The sequence below is a fragment of the Perca fluviatilis genome, chromosome 9, assembly GCF_010015445.1.
Source record: "Perca fluviatilis chromosome 9, GENO_Pfluv_1.0, whole genome shotgun sequence".
NCBI lineage: Eukaryota > Metazoa > Chordata > Actinopteri > Perciformes > Percidae > Perca > Perca fluviatilis.
Window position 1 is genome coordinate 11,733,466 of NC_053120.1, and position 13,131 is coordinate 11,746,596.

At 39.8% G+C, this 13,131-nt stretch overlaps 1 protein-coding gene across 1 annotated transcript in view; it reads left to right on the top strand.

The window, feature by feature from the left end:
* LOC120565976 (collagen alpha-1(XXIV) chain) overlaps positions 1 to 13,131 on the top strand; it is a 102,572-nt gene that overhangs the window by 49,104 nt on the left and 40,337 nt on the right. Inside the window, exons 16-25 of the mRNA XM_039812141.1 lie at positions 1,995 to 2,048; positions 2,353 to 2,397; positions 2,803 to 2,856; positions 3,472 to 3,525; positions 5,008 to 5,061; positions 7,151 to 7,204; positions 7,396 to 7,449; positions 8,346 to 8,390; positions 8,689 to 8,742; positions 10,033 to 10,077. Coding sequence (XP_039668075.1) covers positions 1,995 to 2,048; positions 2,353 to 2,397; positions 2,803 to 2,856; positions 3,472 to 3,525; positions 5,008 to 5,061; positions 7,151 to 7,204; positions 7,396 to 7,449; positions 8,346 to 8,390; positions 8,689 to 8,742; positions 10,033 to 10,077 — 513 coding nt within the window. The remainder of the gene's footprint in view (positions 1 to 1,994; positions 2,049 to 2,352; positions 2,398 to 2,802; positions 2,857 to 3,471; positions 3,526 to 5,007; positions 5,062 to 7,150; positions 7,205 to 7,395; positions 7,450 to 8,345; positions 8,391 to 8,688; positions 8,743 to 10,032; positions 10,078 to 13,131) is intronic.

The following is a 13,131-nucleotide window of genomic DNA, read 5'->3' on the forward strand; positions in this document are numbered from 1 at the left end:
CACAGGATAGATCTCACAAAGAACTTTGATTTGACATTGAAAACTCATTTTCACTTCCCACTGTCAAACACACCCTTGTGGCTCCAGTTGTGCTCGCTCTTTTATTGAAAGGCATTTACACAAATTTACAGTAAGTTAAGCTTTAGTTAAGTAATCGGAACGGGAGCAGAAACAGAGCAGTATTTGTTCTGGTATGCAATTAATGTCTTTGCCAGTGTTCGACTCAACAAAATGTGATGCAGCCAGACACTTTTTCACTGTGTGTGTGTGTGTGTGTGTGTGTGTGTGTGTGTGTGTGTGTGTGTGTGTGTGTGTGTGTGTGTGTGTGTGTGTGTGTGTGTGTGCGCCCGTGTGTTTCTGCTTTACCACTCTTACCTCAACCAGTTTTTCATCATTTACACGTGTTATAGTGAGGCCTGCATACACAGTCATTTTATTGTGCTTTCCCCACTCGCATGGTGGTCAAGTATATGATAAATCTAGTGTATGATACACCGGGTGCTGAAGCTTTTTATGTTCGATTGGCTTTTCTGAGGCTACAGTGGTTGTGTTGAAACAAGAGGAACAGGAATGCTACAATCTGGTTTTGTCAAGTCTTTAATCACTTGTCTTCAGTGTGGCTGGGAGATAATGGTTTGGGTGATCTCTAACCACCTGGCAGTCAGGGTACACCACAGCAGCGTGGGATGTTGATGTACCAGATCACTTCAGCTGGGCTGGTGAACATCCGAGTTTTGGGTGGAACCTTCTTTTTCCCAGCTTATCTCCTTCTTTCAGTACGTCATTTTTCATGCGTTCGCTGTTGAAAGCTTCTTTTGATAAAGCGCATGTGATTCATTTCCGTCCTGCTGCAGTATGGCAGTGGAGCCACAGCATCAAAGACCAGCCTTACCGGCAGTGGTTGGTGTAGTCTAATGTATTGTAGTGGGTATACTGTACTGTATATATATATATCTGCCTTTGGGGTGGGGGTGGGGGCATATCATAGTGGGGGGTCTGGGTGTCCTCCCCCAAGGAAGTTTTGAGCATCAACGACTTAATTTCCTGTATTCAGATACACTTTTATGCACCACTTTACGGTGGAAATACATTTATTTAGCCTATGCGAAGAAGAAAATAACAGATGACAATTCAAAATATATCAAAAATATAATGGAAATGGTATGTTGTTGCGTGTCATTGGGCATTTTTAAATGGGTATATGGAAATCCTGGAGCTTTCCTAGTGGGTATACTGCGTATACCTCCTGCGTATCACGTAGACTACACCACTGCTTACACGGTCCAGACGGACCTCTTGTTTAAGGAACACGTGCTTGATGCTCTCACTCACCTCTCACTTACACTTTTTTTTGCATAAAGACCAGGCTGACAGTTTCAGTCTCAGGCCTTTGACTGCAGAGAAGTGAGATACAAAGGTTCAACGTTCCTAATGCCTATACATCCAGGTACAGAGGCTGTATTTAGTTAAATGTGTTTTTGTCTGTCTGTGTAAATGGTGCATATGTGCATTTGCTTGCACATCCTTAGACACACACACACACACACACACACACACACACAGACACACTTTGTCGGCAATATAATCACTTCTGACATGGTTTTAGCAGTCAGCGGCCAGCCAACTGCCTGCCTGCTTGTAAAGGGTATTTTTTTCGTTCCAGCCAACACATTCTGGCCATTCTTACCTCCCCGCTGTCAATTAGAGTGGATGTTGTGGGCTGGCAGTGGTGAGCAGCCCAGACCCATACAAAACAACTGGATACACTGTCAACATGGCTTAGTTGTGTTGTAAGGTTGTGACAAAAAGGAATGCTCTGTGTCGGAAACAGCAGATAGTGTTGATGTGAAGACAAACGTCCCTGCCAAGAAGAAATCGGAAACATTTAGTGTGAAAATGCCATTCAGTGTCAGTCAACAACTGTGGGCCGGTATCAAAAGTGTCTGTGTGTTTGTGATACATAAATTCCAATGTGTACCTCCTTCCCTTCACAGGGGGACCCAGGGCCTGAGGGACTGCGAGGACTGCCTGGTCTGGTGGGACCTCAGGTAGATTAGACAGTGGCTGCTGTAAATGCTCAAAACAAAAAAACAAAAAAAGGAAAATACTGTACAGTACTATCAAATTAAACCATTTAAATCCGTAAAATATCTATTGCTTAGTAAGTTTCAAAACGTTTACCACAGTGTCAACTTGTATCAGCCTCCTTCTTGGCTTTACTTCATTTGCAAATCCCTGCTTCAAAACAAATTATGCCATTGAAGTCACTAATCTTCCCCCTCCCTCCCCCCCTTTTTCTCTAATGGACTGATTATTCTACTTTCCCTCCCTTCTGTCCTTTTCCTGTGGCAGGGCCCAGCAGGACGAGCCGGCCTGCCTGGATTGAAAGGTGATAAGGTGATCTAAATATTTATATTATTGCAGTGTATCTGTGTGTAATGTGTCAGTAGCCCAGCTTGCATAATACTACATATTACAAGTGATCCTGTTAACATTTGGATAATGCAGCCACTAAAACAAACTCATATTCAATATCATGATGAGAGACAGTGTTAATATGTTAAATATTAATGTTGCTCCACAATTTCTATTGGTTCTTTACAGTGTTGCCATTTGTTTTCATGCTATTCAAACTGCATTTTGATAGCAGCTTGCCTTGAAAGTTTACCATACTTTTGCATAATGTTCATATACAGTTATGTGCTTTATGTACAGGTATATATCTCTCATCTATGGTCGTATTGTGATCACTGTGTCAGAGTAGTGTTGTGTTATATCTCTTTATGATACTGTGAAATTCAGGGTGAAGTGGGACAAATGGGCGAACCAGGAGAGATGGGGTACCAAGGTGATAAGGTAAGGACGTCTCCCATCACTCAAGCAAGATTTTAGGTAAAACACAGATGCACACCATCTGAACATTACGTACATGGATTTATTATGACCAGCCATTTGATTTCATTGGACATTTTGTTCCCAAGCTAATCAGTCGAGGCTTTATGAACTGTGAATTCTGGAGTAAAAATTACTCAATACTCATCTTTTGTTGAGAGCATACTGTATGCCACTTGGTAATACTTGTACAGTTCATTCATTTTTTTTCTTTTTCTTGATTGTTTAAACATCCCAGAGGTGCTCTCTGTTTACCTCCTGCTAAGACAAATTATTTGACAATAGCAGAATCAATAGAGGAACATGTTTAGCCTTTGCTAAATTAGGAAAAGAGGAACCAAAACATTATTTGAATAAATGCAGATGTTGATTCATTAATCACGTGAGGTCACCACATAATGCTTGTCCCATGTGAAAAATGGTTTGTACACACACACACACACACACACACACACACACACACACACACACACACACACACACACACACACACACACGCAGTAACACACACACACAAACACACTAACACACAAAGGGTGTGTAAGATCAGTTTGAGATTGTTATGCCTCGTTCTTTCAGGGTGTTGCTGGTGCACCTGGTCCTACTGGGCTAAGAGGGAAACCAGGACCACCGGTATGTTCGTGTGAGTGTGTATGCATCTGTGCAGCCAAGGGTGCATGTGTAGACTTTACTGAAGGTGTATTTATTCGTGCATTTACATGAGGGTTTGTGTGTGTGTGCGTGTGCGTGTGCGTGTGCGTGTGCGTGTGTGTGTGTGTGTGTGTGTGTGTGTGTGTGTGTGTGTGCACACGCGCTCGCGTGCGTGCATGCCATTTTATGCAGATTTTGTACAGTGAACACAGTGTACCACATTGAGATCTGGAATCTACTTTTGTTTGCTTGTAAACTGAAGTCAATTCAGTCGCATTCACAACACATCAGCTTATTCGTGCACTTGCTGGTAGTGAGCTCCATTGAGGGAAGCACGACGTGGAATGCGTCTCTCTATGACATAGTTTCAAGTTAGCACAGTTTTCGAAAAAAACAAAAAAAATTATTTAAAAAAAAAAAAAAAAAAAACCCTTTTGGTGCAAAAAAAAAAAAAAAAAAAAAAAAAAAAAAAAAAATGGGGGGGGGGAACCCCGAGAGGGCGGGTAGAGAAGTAAATATTTTGTTGTGTTACTTTCTAAAAAAAAAAGGGAGGGGAAAAAAAAAAAAAAAAAAAAAAAAAAAAAATTTTTTTTATTTTTTTTTTTTTTTTTTTTTTTTTTTTTTTTTTTTTTTTTTTTTTTTTTTTTTTTTTTTTTTTTTTTTTTTTTTTTTTTTTTTTTTTTTTTTTTTTTTTTTCATGTAAAAAAAATAAAAATAAAAAAAAAAAAAAAAAAAAAAAAAAAAAAAAAAATTTTTACTGTTAACATAATGTTTTATTGTTTGCATCGTAAAATAAATGCACATTTCCCTGTTGTACTATGTGCTTTAGCAATATTATGTGTCAATATGGTCATGATAATAAAGCCTCTTTGAATTGAGAGAGAGAGAGAGAGAGATAGAGATAGAGAGACCATTTAGCCATTTAGGGCAAGTGTCTAACTTGTATCAATGCTTACTTGGTTATTTGCTCTTCACCCATCAGTGTAGGGCTGTGCAATTAATTGCGATTTTAATCGCGATTTGGATTTTGGCTTCTAACAAAAACGATTGTTTTGCACATTACGTTTTGCAAGTAAACTCTTATTTTAAACTCTTGTGTTCTGAATGAAAAGGAAAAAAAGTTCAACGGGAAAAGTATTAAGTAGTTTCACAGTTCACTGTTTTTAAAATAACAAAAAAATGCAACATCTTTCCAAAAGTCAATGAGTAATCGTGTTAAATGATCGTCATTCCAATATTGACCAAAATCATCGTGATTATGATTTTTCCCATAATCGAGCAGCCCTACATCAGTGTGATTAAGCATCATGTCAAATGGCTATAACAACTCAATGTGGCATCACATTGAGTCAGTCAGCATTATTCAGATCCATACTCGATGAAGGAATAGAATGCATTACCTACGGTATATTTTGACAGAAGGAACACATTATAATTAAGGTGGGTTTTCTGTATTTTAAACAGGGTAAAATCGGTGAGATGGGGGCACAAGGACCACATGGGCCTCCAGGACCAGAGGTAGCACACCAGAGGACCTACTGATCGTTGTGACTCCATGACCTTCCCTCTTTTGCCAAAAAAAAATGTCTTGAACATCTCAAAATGGGAAACAATGAACATAACCAACAACATAACATGATGATGTCTTTTTACTTTGGTCATTAGATGACCTTTCAATGATCTTATGGCTTTTCCTTCTCTGGCCACCATTACATCAAAAATTCAACTCGTATATTATATAGTATGTGATAATCAAACAGGCCAGTTGCACTACCAGGTCATTGCCATGGTGTTTGCTGAACATAACCATTTACTTTACATGGCCTGAAGAGTGATCCTGATGTTTCGTCTGTTGAAACGAGATCCAATCCAATCCACTTTATTTATATAGCACAATTTTAACAAACACAAGGTTTCCAAAGTGCTGCACAAAAAGATAAAACAGAATAAATAGATAACACAATAAAAGCACAGAGGTACCCAATATAAAGATAAATGCAATAAAAATTAAAATAAAATAAAATAAGTAGAATAAATAAAAACTAAAATGCAATGTCCGCACACAATTAAAATAAGCAAGTATACACATAAGATCAACACTCTACCTGGTGTTAAAAGAGATGGCTCTAAGAACAGTAAAATTGGTGATTTAGACTTTTAGTCTTATTAAAATATTAAGGGTTTTATACAGTGTTGTTCAATGAATAAATAAATTGAAATTTTACTAGGGCACACTGGCATAGGTTTAAATTATTCATACCTCACTTATACCGTACTGACATAATTTCAGTGTTTCGGCGATGGAGACATCAATCAAGGCATCCCACTAGCCCCAAAACCTGCGAACATAACGTAACGTAATGCATTGTAATGTAATGCATTTCATCAAAACAACTTTTATCTCTTGTCCCTCACTTTCCCTGTTCTGGCATCTCCCTCCAGCATGTCTGTGTTTTGGATGTTCTGTAGAATACCTCCCCTTTTGTCACAGAGGTAATTGTTGATCAGAGATGGCAAAAGTACTCACTTCCCATACTCAATTAGAAGTACAGAAACTTGTGTTAAAAAATACTCTGGTAAAAGTAGAAGTACTGATTTAACTTCTTTACTCAAGTAAAAATAACCATTTTTTTTATGCAAAGCTACCTGGACCACACAAATGTCAGATAAGGCCAAGGATGATTGGGAATGTCTTGCTGCTTGTCTGCCGATTCTCTGGGATCTCCGTTTTCTTCATTTTCAATCATGTCGCCGTCCATACTTCTATGTGCTAACGTTACCGCCATCAAGCCACAATGATTTACCGCAAATAAATGCCGCCGAATCTGTCGAGTCGTCTTGTAGTGGTGCGTCAAGTGCAACGTATATTCCCATCAAGTTAGATTGAATTCGGCATTGATGACGTGAAAAATGATAATGGTTACTTTACTGAAATTATTTGAAACTAAAGTAACGAGCCAATTTTGTAAAATGTAAGGAGTAGAAAGTACCGATATTCGTGTTAAAAATGTAAGGAGTAAAAGTAAAAAGTCAGTAAAGTAAAAATATATGAAATAATCTACTTGAGTACAGTAACAAAGTATCTGTCCTTTGTTACTTCCCATCTCTGTTGTTGATGCTTCATCGTATGTGAAAAGCATGCAAAATGTCAAAGACACACTGCAGTCAGGAGTGCAACATGACCATAGGTCACATAGGCCACAGCTAGCAGGCATATTTTTCTGAAATGAGTGATGGTTGTCGTGGCAGGCGGGCCTGAATGTATTCAGCTTCTTTGAGCTCCGTAGCAGTGCATCACTATCCTTACATCAGTTTTCAATGAACCTGCCTATATACTCAAGAAAGGCCCCACCCCTATGTCTGTCTGATACAGATTCATGCAGGATGCCTTCAGTGATTCGCAAAGAGGAGCTGCTGTAGTACATCAACATACAAATAGGCAAACATTACAGCTGCCATTTGAAATGCAGTATAATCCTACCCCTCCTGTACAGAGATGAGTTCATTTAAAGTGTGGGATCAAGCTCCACCAGTTAGAATGGTGACTCATGGCAGGTCAAATAATCATAACATATAATAATAATTTATTTATCCTGTTTTTTGCAAGGGATTTCCTGGGGACATTGGAGTACCAGGGCCCAACGGTCTACCTGGACCAAAGGTATATCAACATCTCTCTTTCTGTCTCTCTTTCTCTACCCCCCTCTCTCTCTCTCTCTCTCTCTCTCTCTCTCTCTCTCTCTCTCTCTCTCTCTCTCTCTCTCTCTCTATCTCTCTCTCTCTCCATCTCCGACCATCCAATCATTACTGTAAATTAATCCAAATGAATTCTTGCATTTGGCTGTGTTTTAGGGTTTGCAGGGTGTCAGAGGGCCGCAAGGTCCGCTGGGTCCTCAAGGAACACAGGTGAGACAATTCAATACTTAACTTATTTCCATTTCATCTGCTCGGTTCTTGACTCACTGATATGGAAAAGTGGAAAATATGGCTCATCAAGAAGATGAACTAACACAGTGTTTCTTATCTATCTATTTAGCATCTAGTCATATCTCAAACAGTTGCAGCTTAGATCCTAGTGATAGATCCTAGATCCTTTTTTTTCTCTGACATATCTCTCGGGGCATTTTCCACTGAGTGATGTCATGATTCATCATTGGGTGCTTATAAAAATAAGGCTGAAAGTTTTCCAGCCCTGAAAAAAACAGAACAGAAGCCTTTGACAGGTATACACACACACACACACACACACACACACACACACACACACACACACACACACACACACACACACACACACACACACACACTTTTCTATTGTGCTGAATGTTACAGCATTGACCTGGCAACCGCTCACAGAGCTGTAGTTGGCCAATGTACTCTCCTCTAACACACACTTTGCTGGTATGGGGTCATAGCAGCTCAGTCAGATAGAGTACAGAGAAAAAGCAGTTTGATACCTGAAAGCATAGACTTGGAAAGTAACATTTATTCAAGCGCTGTACTTGAGTACAAGTATAAAAGTGGATTACATTTATCTGACAGCTGTAGACAGTGGCGTAGGTTTGGTTTCAGAAGCTGGGGGAGCCCAGTAAGAATGGCACGTTAAGATTTAGGAACTTTAATATTGAAAGTTGGAAGTCATGATTTTGCAATGACATTTACTGCGTGTGCATTTATTCATGTTGTTTGGTGTGCCAGCTGTATTTACTAGTCTGTTGGACTCTGCTGTGTATATGTGAGCATGTGTTTGTGTGTTCGTTCGCAAATATTTGTGTATTATGATCTGTACTGTGTTTCTGCAGGGTGATGAAGGACCACTTGGACCACCTGGCAGCGCTGGCCCTACTGTAAGAACTCCCTGATTCTCATATAGTATATACACAAATACACATAGAGATACATGCACACAAATGGAGCCTTTTGTAGGTGGTTTGAATTAAACAATTTGCTTAGATGTTCTATTAGGGAGCAGCTGGGATGAGATGTGATACATACATTATTAACTTAGATTATATAACTAACAATCTTTTGATCAGTACGTGTGTGTGTGTGTGTGTGTGTGTGTCTGTCTGTCTGTCTGTCCGTCTCTCTGCCTGTCTGTCTGTCGTTACGTCTGTCTCTCTGTCTCTCTGCCTGTCTTTGTAGGGGAGACCAGGAAGGAAAGGCTACATAGGCGAACCTGGCCCCGACGGTTTAGAGGTGAGTCTAGTTTATAACATTATATCATGCCACAACATTGTAGAATACAGAAGTGTGTTAGATATACGTACATTGTAGAGTTGAAAAATGGATCACACAGTCAACTAAATACGATTCATTTTGTGTCTGAAAGAAGGCACACTGGTTTTGGTTAAATACTGTTCATGCCAGACTGCAACTGAAGTTCATTCTTGAAGATAAACTGTCAAAAATGCTTGCTAATATTCCTATAAAACCATGTCAGTATCCTAAGAGGAAATCATGTAATGTGTAATGTCTTAATTTTAATGGGATCATATTTATTTATTCATTTATTTTGCTTGAAAAGGAATAAGTAAGGTATTTTCCATTGTAAAGTGTGAACTATTTCATCCCGTCACATGAAAACACTTTGATTTACTTCGATTTTAGTAGTACCAAAAACACATGTCCAATGTGCATCCTAAAGGAAGTATGTAGGTTTGTGCATAGATTAGCTTTTTCCATGTGTACATTACAGTTGAACTATTTAGACATTATTGTTGTACCTAGTTATTTTTGTCTCAATTGCCATTTCAAATTATTAGATGTTGAGAAATTGAGAAAAATTGGAAGAATGCCTGTGAATTTGTTGTAATACATGGAAATGGGCCTATGTTTTCTTCTTGTTAGCTTCATGCCATTCACCTGCTAAAAGACCTGTGATTCCAAAGAAATTTAGAAACAAATCATCTGCTATAGCTATTTTACCAGAACTGAATATCTCCATCTTTAGAAAACTCTCACTGATAGTCGTATGGCTTGTACAGTTTAAATTATTTAACTTTCAGTTTCACTTTTTTACTTGAGCAAACCACAGCATTCCAGACTTGATCCTCACCCTATTTTATTGGCTGAAAATGGCTTTTATACGCACCACAAATGCTGTGCTATGATTATGGTATCATGTGTTTAAAGATTTTATCATTCTATATTATTGGCTAGTGCTTCCCTCTGAGTGCCAATGTCTCCATGTTTGTGACCGGTTTATAGCCTAGACTAACTGTGTTGTAAACATGCTTTAATTAGGAGAGAAAATTATTTCTCCCAGGGCTATCATCATATATACTGACAAACCGCAATGAGAAGCAACACAAAGTTATTCACAGTCCCATGCAGTGTGTGTGTGTGTGTGTGTGTGTGTGTGTGTGTGTTCCTTTTTACACTTGTAATATCCTGTGTCTTGTGCTTGTGGCAGGGCAGGATGGTGTCAGGGGTCTCTTTAATTACAGGAAGCTAACCAGCACACTGTTTGATGTTTTGTGATTGCAGGGAGAGAAAGGGGACATGGGAAATGTTGGAAAAATTGGACCACAAGTAAGTTGATTTCGCAGTTGTAATGTACAGGACTGACATTAATTAACAGCCTTTCTGCTGTTGATTAGTAGCTTCTCATTAAATCCCTCTTCAAAAGTGTCATTGTGGAGTCTGTGCTGTAGATTGTATTAGCTTGAGTTCCTGTCCTTACATTGTTTTAATAGTTTGCTTAAAGATCAATGTACATGCGACATTGAGATGATAGCGCGATGCTTCCAAAGTTAAGTGAATTAAATCCTCCAGTGTGGGAACTGCTGAGGAAGTTTAAGGAACATCTTCTGATGTCTTGCTGTTTTCATGACCAACTTTTAATTTTGAGAGAGATTTGGATCCTCTCCCATCACCAAATACGTAGTGTTCTCATCACGCAATTGGCAGAACACCAGAGTAGAACAGAAGGAACACCAATCAGAGTGTCAAAGTCACCTCATTTTGGTTGCACATTTGTTTCTGGCTCAAAGCCTGCCAAAGTGTGTTTGATGTCTGATGTTTCCCAATAATCATACTTGATAATGAATTTTGTCAAAGTATCATAACTTAAGTAGAAAACGTTGAGCCAAAATGATGTTGGTCTTTGTCCGTCAAGTGCCTTTGCCAGTGTCCCAAAACATCTGTGTTAGGATTGTTTCTAAATCGACCAATGAACTGCAAAATCACGGTTTCCTATGTCTGTCTTTCTGTTTCATGCTTCGGTTAATGCTTTATACCCAGCACAAATACTCTAGAGAATTGTTGGGACATGTTTTCCCTTTGTTAAAGCGCTCAACTGCTCTGAACATCCAAAGTATGTCCGTCCTTCCCGGAGCCCCCTTAATGTTAATATTTGCATTCTGTGCATGGTGGAAGCAACCAAGCGGGCCATGTTGGACTGTGTAGCTGCAGTGCACATATGAGAGGGATTAAGCACTTACTGAGTAGAGGGGCCTTTGAAGCCAAGGAAGAACCATGGGGCTATGCAGAGAGAAACATATGGAGGCTCTAATGAATGCCATTACATCACTTTCCACATAAAGTAGATGTGTAAGAAACTGAGATAGAAGGTTGTTGACTAGTGCAGGTTAACCCAGGGTTGATACAAGCTGGCCACCCATCTTCACAGAGTGCCCCTGTATTACCATAATCTTTTCCAAAAACAGTTTAAAGTGAAATTTGACTGGAGGGTTTTACAGTTTAGTGTATTTTAGTCAATTTAGATTGGTTGCTGAATGTTCCATTTTTACACCACCATCAAGTCCATGGCTAATAAAACATGTTTCAGTCCTCAATTACCAAAGGCAACCACAAATGTGCTTTGAAATGTAGTTCACATGTCAACCTCTGTGCTTTGATTTTCATGTCAGTGACTCAGTGTGTACTTACATGTGTGCTTGAGAAAGAGGCACGTGTGTGGGAGAGCCATAATACTCTCAACAATAAGTGACATGGGCTGTATTTCTTCCCTAACTGTAAGGTTAATGGTTATACCAGTGCTTTTTGATCCCATGCTGTGTCTGAGAAACCAGATCGCCTTCAAATCATTACTGTAAAAGCTCCCATGTCAAGGCCCTGTCACATGGAAACCCCTTTAAACCATTTCCTTCTGTTAAATGATACAGGGTACCACATTGTCCCACTCTGTGTCCCAATTAAGGGATTTGAGGTCAATTTAGAGCTCCTGTTCCCATGCCTGCAGGCTGCATCCCCTCACAGACACTCTGCAACTAATCCGTCGCTCAACTGCTTTACTTGCATCCAACTGGATAAAAACCTTTTAGGTGATGATACATGAGAAACACGCTGTCAGCCTTTCTAGCTGAGTTAGGGAGTAGCAAATGGAACAAAATCTCATTGTGTTTATCTTAGTGGCCTGTTTATCGATCTGTTAAATTGCAATCAGTTTCTTTTTGTCTGTCTGTCGCTCTCTCTGACTCTTGCTTTCCCTCTCGTTCACAGGAAACATAGAGGGATACAAAAGAACATGTACTATATGATTATGTGACAGAAGTAAGAATAGCAGTAGAATCTTGTAACCGTTTAACAATGTGAATATATCATCCTGCAAGGAGGCAGCGCAGCGATGGAAATGGGCCCCTTACAACCACACAGAGCCGCAGTCTGACCGCGTTGGCTTTTGTGGTTGGCCAGAAGTGAGACCATGGTCTGCAATTGGGCAGTAAAATGAATTATTGCAGTAACAACTAACCAGCCACCCATAAGTTTTACTTTTGGTCTGGAGTTCTAGATTGTCCAGTGGAGAGGCTGGCACTGGACCAAACCACAGCCCCTGTCCCGGATGATCTGGAAGTGGTTAAACTCCTCCAAAAGCTCTTGTTTGTACATAAGCTGGTATTTTCCCTATGAGGACTCCTTTTCTAAGTAATGTGTGTCTTTTTGGGGCCATCTGTATTGAGTTACTTGCTGTGATACTACCATGCCCATAGTAGTATATATCTACGACGTTCCACTTCCGGGATTGATCAGTTGTTTGTGTAAATTCCGGTGGATTTATGAGGACTATGGTTAACTGCTCCTCAGATCTCTGCAGGGTAAATCCAGACAGCTAGCTATACTGTCTGTCCAATCTGAGTTTTCTTTTGGACGACTCAAACAACCTTTGAACGTGCACGTTCCACCCAAACAAGTTCCTTCCCGAGGCTATTTGCAGAGGCACCGTTGCTCCGTGCCGCGCTTAGTGCCGCCCATGACGATTGTGATTGGTTTAAAGTAATCCCAATAAACCAGAGCACGTTTTTCTCCCATCCCGGAATGCTGTGTGGACTCGCCTGACCCTTCTCCGCAGCGCTGTGGAGGAAGGTCTGGCAATGCGAGACTTTGCCCATAGTAATTCCCAATCATTGATATTGTGCACAGAAACTACAGTATGTTATAGTTGCTTCATGCCAGACAACATAGTTTAGTTCCATGATTCTGTGACCTCTTGCATTCCAGGTCCAGTCTTGTCATAGCAAGTTGGGAAATGACCCTTAGATATATGATGATCAGGTCCATACACATACTTTCTTCTGATGTGTTTGTTTCAACTCTCCTCTCCTCTCCTCTCCTCTCCTCTCCCCT